Source organism: Diabrotica virgifera, chromosome 10, assembly GCF_917563875.1.
Source record: "Diabrotica virgifera virgifera chromosome 10, PGI_DIABVI_V3a".
NCBI lineage: Eukaryota > Metazoa > Arthropoda > Insecta > Coleoptera > Chrysomelidae > Diabrotica > Diabrotica virgifera.
The window spans coordinates 121766731-121784355 of record NC_065452.1 but is presented as its reverse complement, the minus strand read 5'-3'; the positions used below and the strand labels follow the sequence as shown (position 1 = coordinate 121784355).

Sequence of the window (17625 nt, the reverse complement as noted above, 5' to 3'; positions counted from 1 at the left end):
TCTTTTCTTGTACACACATCAAAATAATCTAGGGACACTTATATTAACAGCTTTAAATCAATGTTAGCTGCAAATAAAATTTATGGTTTTAATATTTTTGGTTGTTTTTTCGATAATTGTACCAACTTGAGCGGTAATGCTGACAAGAACGGCTATAAAAAAATTAACAAAACTTCAATATGTAGATTTGTTTATTAAGATAAGAAGTAATATTTCTTTATTGGTACTTGATTTTTTATGTCTATGTGGATTTTTATTTAGTTTTGCAATTGCCAATAATGGAGAAACATAATTTAAATCGCGAAATACAGTGGCGTGCTATCGGGATGCTTAGACCTGGCAGAAGTCAAAGAGACCACGCTGAGGTCCTTCCCACGAACAGTAATGTCATTAATTGTTTGTGGTTAAGGTTTCATGAAATTGGTGACATTACTGAATGTCATACAGGCCGTACAAGGATAACCAACCAGAGTAAAGACTGTTTTCTTAGGTTGCAGGCTTTGCGAAATCTCACTACAACTACATTACAATTACAAATGAGGCTGCAAGAGACCCAACAGGTGTTTGTAAGTTACAAAACTATTAGAAGTAAACTGCATGAAGTAGGTTTAAATTCTAGTAGACCTGTGAGAGCGCCTGTGCCATCCAGAGGAAATCGCGCTCATCGAATTCAGTGGGCACAAGGACACGCAAATTAGGTTAGACGTGAGTGAGTGTCGCTCTACTTTGTTCACAGATGAGTCCCGATTTGGATTAGCACCAGATACGAAACGGACAAGAATTTGGAGACGATATGGCAATGCTGAACGATTGATCACCGTGCAGGAGGTTCATAGACAGCAAGGCGGCAATTTAATTGTATGGGGTGGCATCACTATTGGCGGAAGAACCAATCTCGTTTGTCTGTAATGGTTTTTAAATGCGACAGACTAGTGCGGTATTATTCTAGAACCTACTGTTGTATCTTTTGCATAACAAGCTGGTTCCCAATTTCAATTAATGCACGACAATGAGCGTCCAGGTACTGCCAGGGTCTTGAAAACATTCCGCGAAGATAACGAAATTGAGGTTTTATTATGGCCTGCACAATCGCCAGATTTAAACCCAATTGAGCATGTATGGGACATCTTATCAATAACCGTGGAGGTCGTAAAATATACTAACTTAACCTAAAGACTACTTTGTTGGAAGTTGAGGGGCAAAAAATTAGTTTTTTATTCTCTTATGTTACCATTTTTTGACTTACGGAGTTCTCTCTCAATTTTTTTTAAACTATTACGATAATTCTATGAAAAAATTTTTATTTTATATTTGGGACACTGGTTTATAACTTATTTTTTAAATATTTCGATTAAATTATTTGAAATCCTTCTGTAATCTAGCATTTTGTTTTTGTCCCCTAGATTATTTTGATGTGTGTACATATTATCAGTCTTAGCATTTCATATCGCTGTCCCCTCATTACGTGTCCCAGATATAGGAAGTTTCTTATTTTTATTGTGTTTATTATTTCGTATTCTTTGCTCATTTCTCGCAATACTTCCATATTCGTTTTCTTCTGTGTTCATGCTATTCTAAGCATCCTTCTGTAATACCACATTTCAAATGACTGTAGCTTATTTATGTGTTCTTGCTTCAATGTCCAGCTTTCAAGACCATATTGCAGTATCGAGAACACGTAGCATCTCAGAGCTGTTACTCTCAGTTCTAATCTAAGGTTTTTGTTGCAGATAATTGTTTTCATTTTTACAAACGCATTTCTTGCTATTTCTATCCTGGCCTTTATTTCTGTAGTTTGATTATTATTGTCTGAAATCCAAGTTCCTAGGTATTTGTATTTATCAATTCTTTCTATAGGTACATTTCCAAATGAATGCTGGTTTGTATGCTTGATTTCTTAGTTATTATCATGTATTTGGCCTTTTTTATATTCATTTTCAGTCCATATTCCTCACAGAAACTGTCTGTTTTGTTTAGTAGTAATTGGAGTTGTTCAGCAGAGCTTGTCGTAATCACGGTGTCATCAGTGGCGTAGCTGAAGATTGCGGGGCCCCCCGCGACAATTTTTGTGGGTCCCCGTATTATAAACATAACGACAACTAATAACAGTATAATTACTAAAATATGTGTAAATGACAATATTTGGCATTTCTTTAATAAGTCTTCATTCGTTAGTGTTAATAGATTTTTTGGGAATAGACTTGAAAAAATCTATTAGGTATACATGTATCTTAATCCGATAAACCTATTAGTAAGTTGTTGCAATATTATATCTAAAATTGCATTGAAAACATTAACTACAAAATACAAATTTTTTTTCCTAAAAGTTATTTTTTCATCGCAGCTGAGCTCATCGTAAAATTGTTTTATATTATCCGTTTATTTTCAAATTCCGGTATAATACCCCACTATTCTGCTATTCCTACTGCTTTTGCTGAAATTTCGGAAAACGAATTTCTCATTTCTAGAAAATGATCAAGAGTTTTTTTCAAAAAGTTGAAGGGCGACCGTTAACTCTGCCGTTTAAGATTGCAAAAGTGTTGATGTGAGATTAATAATGTTAAGTATTTTAGATTAAATAGTAATGTTAACGACAAATTCATATGCTCCAAAATGCATTAACTTATAATTTTTCATCGTTTTTCAGATAGAAATGAAATTTTCGTTAAAGATTTCATTACTTGTCGGAAAGCTCGACGCAAAGCCAAAACAGCATCATGTCTGGATAACCACCGGGTTTCACATAACCTTTTAAGTGTTGGCAAACGCGATGGATCCAAAGTCATAATAGTACATAGTAATAGTACATCCTATCTTTTAATACTTGCACTAAAAAAACATAATCCTTTAATTATATCCTAAAAAAACCAACACACCAGTAACGGCATCATTCAACACTAGGTTCAGGTTGTGTACGGAAAGGTGATTTGATTGTATAAATTTTAAAATTTCATTTACAAGACCTTCTGCACTTTGGTCTAACATGCGAATAAATACCAAAAATCTTTAAACAACTTCTGCTTTAGAAGATAAATTATTTTCATCGCAAGTTACATACCGGAAAATAAAATTAAGCTTATCGTGTTTCGAAATATCTTGAGTGGTATCAAGAATTATTGAATAGAAACAATTTTTTTTAATTAATCAATTTGTTTTCAATTTTTTAAGCCAGCCAATTTATAACTTCGTTTTGTATTTGGGGGCCCAATAAGTAATTTTTTTTAGTTATTGTTTTTCTCGATTAATTTAGCTAAAACAGGATCATATTTAGCTAGTAAAAGAACCACCGCCAAAAAATTACCTATTTGGGATTCACTTTCATCTAATCTACCAACATGTCCACGAAAGTACGAAACGCTAAATTGTACACGAAAACAGTAAGAGTTACGTCAATTACCCGCTTCATTATTTCCTTCCAAATTCCCTATTTTGATGCTTATTAGGAAAATATGTTTTGGTCCCCAATTTAAAGATAGTAGTAGCATTAGGCTTGAAGGCTTTAAGGGGCCCCTCCTAACGTCGGGCCCCCAGCCTTGCGGGCCCTGCGGGCCTGTCAGCTATGCCACTGGGTGTCATGTGCATATTTTATGTTATTACTAGATTTTCGGGTAACTATGATTCCTTCACTTTGAGATAGTAATGCGCTTTTTCAAAAATGGCTCCACTATATAGATTAAATAGAAATGGAGACATAATGCATCCCTGCCTGACACCTCTCCTGACTCCTGATTTCAATTTCCGGACTGGGTTCATTATCTATTACAATTTGTGCTCTTTTATTTCAGTAAAGGCGGGTTAACACTACTAGTGAATAACGAACGTGGCTCACGCTTACGTATTTTGCCCGTGCTATTGTTAGATAGTTTATTATCTATTTTTAAACTCGAGCAGTATAGTTGTATTTATGCAATGCATAGAGTCCCGATTTGTGCAATGCATAGAGTTGTTTTGAAAACGACGCGTAGAGGAGGGCAGTAATCATTCAAGGGAGGAAAAGGCACTTTACTCCCATGTTATACATATGGTTTTTCCACCATTTAAGTATTTATGTAACTAACTAACAAAATTTATTAGAGAACTAAAAGTAACAAGTAGGTACAGTATAACTGTCAATTGTCAAATATAAGTCGAATTATTAATATAAACATTGTTAAATCAAAATAACAATTTACTGTTTTTTACCATTCTGCAAAATACACGTTTTATACACGCAAAATACGTTTTCTAAATAAACGTTAAAATGTATAGATACTTACGTACTTAATAGAAAGTAGATATTGTACAGGGCGTCAATAAGTTATATTTCATGAATGAAATACCATAACGTCACTTTTACTTTTCCTCCCTAGGGAGGAAAAGTACTTTTACTCCCTAGGGAGGAAAAGTACTTTTACTCCCTAAGGAGGAAAAGTACTTTTACTCCCTAGGGAGGAAAAGTAAGACTTTGCTCCCTACAAACAGGTCCGGAAAAGTATACTTTCGGTAGAGGTAGGTGGAAAATATATATTTTGATATTGCTATTAATATGGATATAGTATAATACGTAAAAAGTTTGTGTACATATTTTGTTTAATTATTTTGGTCAATTATGTATTGCATGTAGTTAGGCACTTTCCTCTTTTATTACTTTTGTTGTCTTTAGGTAATTAATTTTGGTCAATTATGTATTACATGGAGTTAGGCAATTTTATCTTTTATTACTTTTGTTGTCTTTTGGACATAGGCAAGTTCCACAGTATTTTGTCTCTCCTGTAAAATTTTCGATTTGTAACTTAGGCAATTTGCTTATTAGACCGACTTTCGTAAACCTCGGGACTAAGTGACGATATTTGATACATGAATGAATGGATACTAAACGACGATCGAGTGGATTAGGAATTGCATTTATTTATTAATGTGAAATGGACATATAAGGAGAGGACATCTCGCTCAACTAGCTAGGGGAAAGACGTGTAAGGATCTACGATCAGCTCTCGTGCGGGATGGGGTGTGTGAACCGTCGAAATCGCTCAGCTCGCCAAGACGACGGGGTTCGGAAGGTTTCGAAATATGGTCGGGATATACTTAACTCACCTGGTTGGTGGATACCTGGTTGATTATTCTCAGTTCAACGCACCAAGAATGATCAAATGACTTTCCGTTTCGTCTTTTATACTCTCAAAGATGGTACAAAAACACGTTTGGCTTAATATATTGGCGTACTCAAGACGATAAAATTATATTATCGTCGCACACTTTTAAACACAATTTCTTTTAGTAAAAGATGGTTTTGCTTGTTTTCGATTCAGAGGGATGCACAATCGCCAGACAGCTGTTTCCACCATTTCAGGCTTTATCAACAGCGCTAGCGTGCACTCCTCTGAATCGAAAAACAGCTCGACCATCAATTTAAGGGGAATTTCAAAGATCATTGAAATTCCCATTGGGACGCGGTCCAGTGGGTCCAGCGACAGCTCTTAACAAATTGAAAAGTCTCAGATATAGAATCCACCACTTTAATAAAATTAAAATGGTAAATAGTTATTTAAATCTGAAACTTTTCGTATTGAAAGTTCTTTCTGGTACATCCTTAATCTGCGACTTTAACAATTTATAAGACCGCAGACGACGAATATAGAAAACAAAAAGGACTCCACTACATGCAATCACATTCCGTTTTCATTCGTCTAGGAAAAGGACAGAAAAAAACTTCCTAGTACTCAAATCTGAGTAAATATAGAAAAGTAAAAGATGGTTTTGCTTGTTTTCGATTCAGAGGGATGCACAATCGCCGGACAGCTGTTTCCACCATTTCAGGCTTTATAAACAGCGCTAGCATGCATTCCTCTGAATCGAAAAACAGCTCCACGGACCAACAAAAATTGGGACCGCGTCCCAATGGAAATTTCAATGATGTTTGAAATTCCTCTTAAATTGATGGTCGAGCTGTTTTTAGATTCAGAGGAGTGCACGCTAGCGCTGTTGATAAAGCCTGAAATGGTGGAAACAGCTGTCCGGCGATTGTGCATCCCTATGAATCGAAAACAAGCAACTATGTTCTTTTACTTTTCTTTCTTTACTCAGATTTGAGTACTAGGAAGTTCCTTTCAGTCCTTTTCCTAGACGAATGAAAACGGAATGTGATTACAAGTAGTCCTTTTTGTTTTCTATATTCGTCGTCTGCGGTTTTATAAATTGTAAAAGTCGCAGATTAAGGATATACCAGAAAGAACTTTCAACACGAAAAGTTTCAGATTTAAATAACTATGTACCAAACAAATGAAATAGAGAATGCGGACAAATCCCCTTACGAATAATTCACACATCCACTACTTCGGGCTGGAAAAAATTTTTTGAATAGAATCAAAGATCCAAACACCAGTCCTCTTCAAACTCTCTGGGCTCATCAGTGAAGATGAGAGGTTGAATATCTTCCACCTCACATTCCAATCAAAAAACAACATTCGAGACCTAGACATAGCAGGAGCGTAAATCTACGCCCAATCTGACAATGCCCGTCTCAAGTTTTAATTTCCTAATTACTACTTAAAGTAAAATGTATGTTTTAAAAACAAAAGATATTGATCTTTGAAACACACTCAGTGATCAAAAGATCCACAGTTACTGGTTTGGACGACCACCCGTACGAAAACAAACAAATGAAATAGAGAATACGAAAAAATCCCCTTACGAATAATTCACACATCCACTACTTCGGGCTGGGAAAATGATATTTATTTAAATATTTACTATTTACCATTTTAATTTTATTAAAGTGGTGGATTCTGCATCTGAGACTTTACAATTTCTTTTCTTTAATAATATTTTTTGAAAACTACCTTCGGACTGGAAACCGAAACACCGAAATCAAATCTTCTTAGGTAAAAATGTAATTGACATTACAATTAACCTTGGCCAATCCCATATAAACACAATATTTAGCTTTTCCCATGCACTCAAAAAAATTTAGTTCGTAATATTGATTAACAGTGATTACTGAATAGTATTTCGTTGTCACAACAATTTAATTTGTTGTTTCAACGAACTTTTAGACATTGACGAATGTATTTGGTTATTGTCACAATGATTGAATAATAATTGTGAGAATAACTAGAGTACATTAATCAATAACACTCAATATATTCAGCCAATAACTTAGTTTCGTATATTTAATAAATACTGTTAATTCTGGCAGCAACTCACGTTCTTGATTTCGTAGATGACAAACAATTACCTTGGTTTATCGTGACAACGTACAGATTTCATTGAAATAATGTACAAATGTTGTTAATATAGAGTAATATATGATTATTGAATAGATGTTAATTGATTGTTGTGACAACGAATGCATTAATCTATCTACTACTGCATTTAATATCCACAATCAATGCGTTCATTGTGACAATAATCGTAGTTGTTGAGACAATAAATGTTTTGCTTGACCATTTGAAAGTTAACGGCTCTTCCTTATCGTGATACCCCTAGCTTCTCTGTGTTACCGAAGTGCCGAATAATAATTGCATTTCGTTTTCAAGTGCAGTCCGTAGTAGAAGGAAGTTTTTGTGTGTCTATTATCGTGAAATTTCGGTCGAATTCTTTTTAAATGTATTCATTTTTTTTCGAATCCTGAGAAAACTAATTATTATTTTTGAAAATTTAAATACAAAATAAAATATTACAGTATTATCGAGGGTCTGAAGTCCCTGAGAACCTCTATAATGATTATTTTAATAAGTCACAGGGGTGAAAAAGAGAAAACTTAGTATGATTTTTAATTTCAAATAGGCATACCATTCAACAGAAATTTTTGTTTATTCTAAGGGACTTTCTGCCCTCGGTAATAATGTAATGTTTTATTCTGCGTTTAAATTTTTCAAAAATACTTATTAGTTTTCTCAGAATTCCAAAAAAAAAATGAATGCGTTTAAAAAGAATTCGATCGAAATTTTGCACCTACACTCTCAAAAAAGATTCAAGTGTTATACATTTTTGGAATCACTATTTCAAACGCTTTTAAATAAGCTGTCACATGACGTACTTTCCCATTAAAAAAAATCAAAGTTACGCCGCGCCTGTCACCTGAAGAGGGATCGTGTAAAGTTCGAAACATTGATGTTATAACATACTTTGATTATTTTAAAAATCGACCTGTCCGAGCGTTTTGCTTATGTGCTAACAATAAATAAGTTAATAAGGGGGTGGGGGAGTGTAACACTTATTCCAGTACACTGTATAAGTGAAATCATATGAAAAATCACACAGTGTAAAGTCCTTTAGGTCAAGGACAAAAAAGGGGATTTGAAAAATTATTTATTAATCAATTAATATCATACATTGGGCTATTGCATTCAGTAATTATTAATATAAAATACGTTCATAGTAGAAATGAACGAAACTGATTGTAAGAATGAATAGAATTGCTTGTAAGAAAAACCGTATTTATTGTGGGAATGAACGGAATTAATTGTAACAATAAACGGAAATAATTGTAGAAATAAACGAAATACGTTAGGAGAAATAACACTGTTATTGACACAACGAATAGTCTTCGTCGGTCAATTAACAACGTTGTTGTTTCAATAAATAGTGTTCGTTGACTCAGTGAACAGAGTTCGTAATATCAATAAATAGTGTTCGTTGACTCAGTGAACAGAGTTCGTAATACCAATAAAGTGATATTATGGTTTACATAATGAATGTTCATCCATTCAATAAACGTAATACATTGGCTCAACGAACGAAAATAATGAATTGATGAACATCGTTTTGTTGTCCCAGTAAAGCCAAGAATTGGACAAATTTTAAGTATTGCGTTTATTGTCTGAATTAACATTTTTATTGATATTACGTACCTTTTTCGTTGAGTGTGATTTGTATTCGGTCTTGATAATGGCAGTTACTCAAAAGAAAATATTTTGATATACAGAGTTGTAAAACGTTAAAATATTTACCTCGCTAGATAAACACTTTGAAACGGTAAAGTTTCCGAATGTTGGGAAGAAGTGAAACTCCAAAACGCGACCCCAATCTTCCCAACCTACTTCAGTTCATTCTGGCCATATCGATCTCTGGCTTTCGACACACTGTAGGTCATTATAAAATTTATGTTAGTCGGTTGTTGAACATGGGAGGGTTGTACAGCCGTAATTTGAGGTCCAACTTTTAAAAGGCCTAATTAATATTCAAGTAGCATAAAACGAAACGGTTTATTACAGCGGTAAACATTACTAATTGTAACTGGAAGGACGATATATGTTGGTATTAATAAAAAATTGATACCGTGACATTATTTTTAATCTAGTAAATAATAAACGGGCATTATCCCCATAATTTATGAAAGAATCTGAGAAAATATTTATATATTTTAGTCAATAAATTCCGGACTCTTCTTCTTCCTATTCTTGTTCTTATATTAGGCCTCTTGCCCTGTTCTTAACCGATTTTTTAGCAGTGGCGTAACAAACTCCGTCGGGGCCCCCCGCAGAATTAAAAATGGGGCCCCCTTTAAAAATTTACTAAATGCGACATGTGTAACAAATACCTATATGTTTACAGCCCAGTAAATGAGCTTAAAATATGGCGATACCGTGTAATTTTCAGTGTCACACCGAAGTGGTCAAGTCAACACTTTTCCAGTTATTTATGAGTAAAATGTTTATTGTTCAACAAAAAAAACCACGTTTTTAGGCGATTTTTCGCAAATAGTTCAAAGAGTAAGTATTTGATCAAACAGAATATTGTTAGCAAATATGTATCTAGCTTATAAAAAAATGAAACAAAAATGAAGTCTATCGAGCCAGTAAAAGAAAAGTTGTGGCTCATAAAAAGTTTTTCTTCGTCAAATTCCAAATCCAATATTTCAACGTGAAATAAGCAAAATGAAATACTTTTCGGGGAAACTCATTCGAACTTTTTTTAAGTGTTAAAAGAACCTTTAGTTTTTACAAAAGTTTCTAGCATCAAAACTAAGCCAGTTACGCCCAAAATACAGTTAATCCCATTTTTTTGGTAAAAAAATTTGTGAAAATCTCCCGATATTTAGCAACCCAAATGAAACTAATCATTATCGCCTTACACATTACTTAACTTTTTTATAGGACCTGTAAGTTTCACCGGTTCAAAGTTTTAAAAGGGTTCTAGTTGAAAGGGCTTGAACGAGTCACTAATCACGAGTATATGCAAATTTTAAACAGCCACATCTTAACCAATTTTTGTGTTACAGAAAAACAGAATAAAGCCAAAATATTTATAAAAGCAAGACCTACATTTCTTTACTCTTTGATATTTTTCGTATCACTAATACTTTTTAAGTAATTTTGAAAAAAAGGCATTTTTTCAAAATAAAAAATCTTTTTTTACTATGAAACCATTTTTTTTTAAATAAGAACTTTGAACCGGTCATCAAACTTACAAATCATATTATAAACAATAAATATTTAAAGTAAAATTTTAACGATAAATTTTATTTTGGGTGCGAAATAGGGGCAGATTTTCACGATATTTTTACCAAAAAAACTTTATTTGAGCCAACTTTAGTTGAGCGTAAATCGTATAGTTTTGGTGCTAGAAACTTTTATAAAAAATAAAAGTAAAGATTTTTTTTTGAAATATTTAAACAAGTTTTAATGAGTTTTTCCCGAAAAGTGCTTCATTTTTTGGTTATTTCAAGTTGAAATATTCGATTTGGAATTGGACGAATAAGATTAATTTTTCATGAGCTTCAACTGTGTCGATAAACTTCATGAATAAGTACACCGTCTTTTTGTATCTTATAATCTCCATTTTGCTACAAATATTTTTTCGATATCTAATATTTCATTCGATCAATACTTATTTTTGAGTTATTTGCGAAAAACTCGTCTGAAAACGTTGTTTTTTTTGTTAAAAAATAAACATTTTCACTCGCAAATGACTTGAAAAGTATTAACATAGATAAAGAAACTCTAAGGGCCGGCGTAGCGCAGGCGGTAGTTTGCTTGAATCGCATGCTGGTAGGCCGGGGTTCAAATCCCACCGCCGGCAAGAACAACTAGACATTTTTAAAATATCTATAGGCCCCAGGTCGGTAGCACTGGCCCTGTTACCTTCCTTGTATACCGTAGGCCCTAGATATAGCAGACTATCCTGCTATAATCCCAAAACCGCGTCAGCGGTATAAAACGGGAGACTATTATTATTATAAGAAACTCTATAGAACAAAAGTTACTTATACTTAGTCAATTTATACATTTCCGGACTTATTTTAAACGTATGCTTTTCACCCTAAGGAAAGGTGTCACCCACCGAAGTAAAAGCAATCAACGGCATAAGTCCAACTTTGAAGTGGAGTGTAACTAGAACCTAAATCCAAATTGTCAAGAAAATACGTCCGACTCGTCGTGACGATGATTATTTCACTACAAAACTGTCATTTATTGAGCTATTGGTGTATTCATTTTTACATATACCTATTATGACTACAAAATCCTTGTTATTATGACGACCATTGACATAATGGGGCCCCCCGTAAGCTTCATGCTGCGGGGGGCCTCTGTTACGTCTCTGAATATTTGTATCGAAATAGTAAACATAGATAAATATTAAAGAGAAAACCCATTTCTAGATTTAGAAATATTAAGTTTCTAGATATGAGATGATTCACTTGTCAAATACACCTATTTAGAAATTTACGTTTTTAAATTTAAACACACAAAGTAAAATCATATACCTATAACAGAGTTTTACATAATATTAGATGACAAGATGGGGCCCCTGATCGATTGGGGCCCCCCGCAAGCTTCACGCTGCGGGGGCCTCTGTTACGCCCCTGATTTTGAGCTTGTATGTAGCTGTGATGTTGACTACCAGCTATCTCGCCACCGTTTAAAGGGCCTTCCTATTAATTGGTCTCTTGCCTGTTGGCTTTGAATCTCTGGCTATATGGGCTATTCTCTCGCTGTACATTGTAATCAAATGCTGATTCCACTCTCGTCTTCTCTGTCTTTCCCACCGTACTAGGTCTTGTATGTTACAGATATCTCTTATTCTGTAATCTTTTATGATATTAAATTCGTTCGAGTATTTATTGCTGGTTTTAACTCATACTCTGTTGGTGTATAGGTTTTTCACTGCTTCTTTCATTATCTACATTTTTCATTAGTTTATGTTGTCCTTCTTTTTACTTCTCTGTTTTTCTCTTTGTACTTAGGGCAGAGCTCCTCTACGATTAGGAGCAGACCATATATCTTTGATCTCCATGCATATCCGTCTGTATGGGTTTTCTGGAGACATAAAACGTCCCAGGTTTTGATTCTGCTTAGTTCGGACAAAACATTCTAATTTGTTTTCGTCAGTCCCTCTATATTTAGGATAGTATTATCAATGGTCAAAGTATTACTTCAAATACATCATTATTGCATTCGGTATTGATAGCTTTTCCTTATCAAAGTAATCGTTAAACAAATTACCTTACAAATCTCAAAATTCAAAGTCTTTCATCGATTTTTAAGTCTTTGGCGGGATTGGACAATTTTTACCTCCTTCTATCCACTCGGGGTATTGCTAATTTTATTTCAGTGTGGAGTGATTGATACATGTTCTTTTAGTTGCCACATTTTTTCTTTCTTTTGAGGGTCCCTGATTTGACGGATCTGACTAAATGTCTCCATTCAGACGTTTCTTGTATCCTCCTTCCCTATCCTCTTGCCCTTCTAGGCCTTTCTCTCTTTCGTCTTCTTCTCAGATTTTGTTGTAGTATTTTCTGTTCTTATTGTTTTTGTTTCTCTTGAGCTCAAATTATGACAGCTGACCTTTGAACGGCTTGGTAAACCATATAGATTTGATATTTGGGGTGATCAGAGGTGATCTATTACGTGATGTATTCACTACTTTGTAAACACAAATTTGGTTTAGAAATAGACGTCCCTCAGGATTCATTATTAACCAATATATTTAGAAAAATAATTCAAACATTAAATATTGTTAAATAAATTATGTAAGTATTCCTATCCTTGTTTAAAATCATTGCAGATATTTCTGATGTATATAAATCTCATTGAAATGACATACCTAAATTGTTATATTTGCACTATTTTTCCTGTTACATTTAAGATCTAACATTTATGTTATTTTTAGATATGGTGACATGGTGCCAGCAACTATAGCTGGAAAAATAGTCGGTGGTGTTTGCTCCCTTAGCGGTGTGTTGGTAATCGCCCTGCCTGTACCCGTCATTGTCTCAAACTTCAGTAGGATATATCACCAGAACCAAAGGGCCGATAAACGAAAAGCTCAAAGGGTAAGTAATTATTTCTAAACATTAGATTACATTATATTCCGATTAAAACCCCGATTATCCGTGCGCGGATTATCCGCGTATAAATTACATTATATCCCGATTAAAACCCCGATTATCCGTGCGCAGATTATCCTTGCGCGTATTATCCGGGCTGCGGATTATCCGCACTATGATTTTCCATTCCTCAAATTTCGTTTTTGAGGTTTTATCGAAATAGCGTCACCGTAAATCACTTGACGGAAACTCTATAGCCATGAGGGTGACTCATAATGCAATATCAATAGCACCAGTGCTAGGAGAATCTCTGGAAAACTAGGGATGTTAAACCGAAGTGAAGAGGGTGAGCGTGGTGCACCATTATCATGAATCTACTCATATCTCGGGCTGACTCTTGGGACGGTATCAATCAAAAGAGTAACTCATCAGGAGGCTGATATATGACACAAGATTTTAAAACATTGAAGACTTTTAACACAGGCCAAAATGTCTGACTTTTTTCAAAAGCACACCTACCAATAAATACTGTTTTTTTTTTGTTATGGATGTTTTTATGTTTGCTTTAGCCGACGACCAAATAGTGATCGCACAAGACGAAGATGACCTCAGTTTTATGATGAGGAAACTGGAACAGGAATATACAAAGAATGGGATGGAAATAAACCTAAAGAAAACTGAATACCTAACAACGGAGGACACATAAATAAAACGGCTAGAAATAGACGAAGGTAAACAAACCAAAGGAACAGACAAATACCTACACAAGTATTTAGGTGTCATAATATCAAACAAAGAAATAACTGAAGAAGATATAAAAACTAGACTAAGAGACTGCATACGAAAATTAAACCCGGTATTGTGTGATAAGAACATCAGTATAAAAACAAAGAGAATATATAACACCATGACACGAAGTATGCTCACATGGGTGTGAAAATTGGATAATAAATAAGAAACCCAAAAACAAAATAAGAGCAACAGAGATGGAATTCCTAAGGAGACGCTGCAGAGTAACAAGAAGAGATAGAATAAATAACATACAGATTAAGAAAAGAATGGGAATTAACTTAGATATAATAGACTACATAAAACAGAAGAGATTAACCTGGAAAGGACATGTCAGAAGAGCAGACCAAAAACGTTGGATAAGCAGAGAACAGAGTGGAGACCGATAGGAAGAAATAAGAGAGACAGACCTCGAAAATCTTTCACAGATGAAGTGGACGAGACAATGGGAAGACGAAATCTGTAGAAAGAGGACTGTCAAAACAGAAAGAACTGGAGAGAACGGTTGAGTGAAGGAATACAGTGAAACAAGTGAAATCTTTAGTATATTATATATCTTTTTATGTAATTGAGATATATTTTTTTGTTATCTTTTCATGGTAGGTACATATGTATGGGTATACCTGTGAATCAAATATATTATCGGATTATTCATGTTACGTCGGATCCCGTGGATCACGGATAATCGGAGTTCTACTGTAGTTGATTTACGGTTAGCTATAGTCAGTTATACAATACGTTTAGGTTTGAATTAGATGTAGCCCATTGAAGGAAGCGCTAAAATTGGCAACATTGCTTATTCCACTATCGTCGGCGATGGAAATGATAATGACGGCGGAGGACGGAGTGTTAAGCTGGCTACAGACTATGCACATATTCGCGATTCGTGATGCGCGATGCGTGATTCATTTAGTTCGTTGTAGTTCATAGTAATTCGCCAATAAAGCATAGAGACTATGCCTTTGTTCACGATTCAGAACAAATATTTTATACACAGACTTATATTTGCGTGATGACTGATTTAATCCATGTTCGTCGGTTCGTGTTGATGCGCAGTCTTCGATATTCGTTAATTTAGCGCTCACAAGAGCGAATTCCTGTGCACACAAGAATCATGTTGTTTACGAATCGATTTTTAACGCACAAGACCCTACACACTATTCGTGAAATGCTCGCGAATCGTGCATCACGAATCGTGAATTAATGCATAGTCTGTAGCCAGCTTTAGAATCAGCGCGAATCAGGTGCATTGGGTGGAAAGTGGGGACGTAGATGGCGCTCAGTGTTGCCATGTATTGGGTGTATATTTAATTTGAAACTAAATAGTCTATACTTGTCTTAATTTCACTATGTGGGTTTATTTTTTAATTTTCAGAAAGCCCGTCTGGCCCGAATTCGCATTGCCAAAGCTTCGTCAGGAGCAGCATTTGTTAGTAAAAAGAAGGCCGCCGAGGCACGGCTAGCAGCTCAAGAGTCTGGAATAGAATTAGATGATAACTATAGAGAAGAAGATATTTTCGAACTGCAACATCATCATTTGCTGCGGTGTCTGGAAAAGACTACCGACCGAGAGTTTGTCGAACTTGAGGTAAGGATCATTGTATTATTGTCCTGTTCTAAGACTCACAGAAAAAAATTATTACTTAAAATTTGTAAAAGGGTTTGGTGTGCTAAAGTCATAGCATAGTGCAACGATAAATTTAATATATTAAAATACATATTGACGAGATCTTTTATATTCGTCTTATTGTTAATGCAGTTTAGATGTCTTTAATATGAATCATATCCTATACAGTATGTTGCAAATATATGAAATAAATTATTATTTCATAAGCCGGCGACTTAAGGAAAAATCCTGAAACAATTTTCCTTAAACCTGAGGTCACTTTTTTAAATTATGTTTTTTTGGTGTATAGATCGTACTAGTGACGTCATCCATTTGGACGTTATGACGTAGTCGATAAGTTTTTTTAAATAAGAATTGGGGTTATGTGCTGGCTCATTTGAAAGGTTATTTACTTATCTATTCAGTAATATACACATTAACATAATTATTTATACAGTGTGTCCACAATTTTGTTTTAAATTAAATTAATTCACAAAAAAAGAAGAATGTATGTAATTTATTTGATTCAAAATACATTCTACTGCTGTCAGAAAACAGAAAAAAATATTTATTTAACAAATAAATATTGCTTTTCGCTTAAATTCACTGTTCAAACTGTAACCCATTGCCTTTTGGCAATTTGAACATAAGCGCAAAATAATGTTTATTTGGGAAATAAAGATTTTTTTCTATTTTCTGATAGCAGTAGAATCTATTTTGAATTAAAAAATTACATACATCCTTCTTTTTGTGTCAATTAATTTAATTTAAAAAATTTTTTTGGACACCCTGTAAAAATAATTGTGTCATTGTTTATACTACTGAAAAGAGAGTTGAATAACCTTTTAAATGAGTGAGCACATGACCCCTATTCTTATTTAAAAAAATCATCTATTACGTCATAACGCCCAGATGAATGACGCCACAAGTACGATATATACGTCAAAAAATCGTAATTAAAAAATAAAAACTAATTTGTTTCAGGATTTTTTTATAACTAGCCGGCTTATGAAATAACGAATTTATTTCAAACATTTGCACCATACTGTAACATTATCTATAATAACGATTTGGTTTTTTATTATTCCAGTATTACAGCGCAACGTCTGTTAACTCTTAATGTATAATATATAATGGAGAGGTCGTGTATATCTGTTTTATGGTTAATGCAGTGTAGATGTCCTTTCATATCAATAATCTTTTATTGGGACTCGGATCTTTACTATGCCATTGTCGTTAATAAATTATAATATATATATATATATATAATGGCAAAGAGAATGGTTATTTTCCAAGGAATGCTTGGTATTATGGAGAATCCCACTGCGATGTTTGAGTCTTTATTAAATGGACCACCACCGCCCAAAGAATAAAAACTGGGTTATTATTTTCGTGGTGGCAACTGTGCAATCAATGGTTGTAGTAAAGTATTGGGTTAACCCATTCGCGGACACGTCTTGATTTTCAGACACTTACAAAAGGAAATGACTGTCTGCATATGAAGACGTGTCCACGAATGTGTTAATATTAACTGGAGTGGCGCGCAGTTGTAAGAGCATTATTCTGTCATTTATTGGGATAAAGTGTAGGATATTGGATATATTTCTCGAATTCCGATATTACAAAAATTCCTATTCGATTTTTGATCGCCGTTATCATTACCTACCACTATAATACAATACCATCTGTATGTCTGCATATAGGAGGAAAGCACAGAAGGCGTACAGATAAATGGAGAAATAATTAATATCATAAGGTATGCTGATGACACTGTGATTCTAGCGAGTGGCATGGAGGAACTGAGTTGCCTAATGAATAAGATAAAAAAAAACAAGTGCACAATACGGACTCAAACTAAACATCACAAAAACCAAATGGATGTTAGTAAGCAAAACGCAACAACGACCAAGACAACTGATATTAGCCAATCAAAGAATTGGACACCTGGATTCGTACATCTACTTAGGAACAACAGTTAATT

General features: G+C 34.2%; 1 protein-coding gene across 1 annotated transcript in view; it reads left to right on the top strand.

The window, feature by feature from the left end:
• Window positions 1-17625, top strand: part of LOC114339865 (potassium voltage-gated channel protein Shal) — a 142591-nt gene that overhangs the window by 88630 nt on the left and 36336 nt on the right. Inside the window, exons 2-3 of the mRNA XM_028290548.2 lie at window positions 13093-13255; window positions 15414-15626. Coding sequence (XP_028146349.1) covers window positions 13093-13255; window positions 15414-15626 — 376 coding nt within the window. The remainder of the gene's footprint in view (window positions 1-13092; window positions 13256-15413; window positions 15627-17625) is intronic.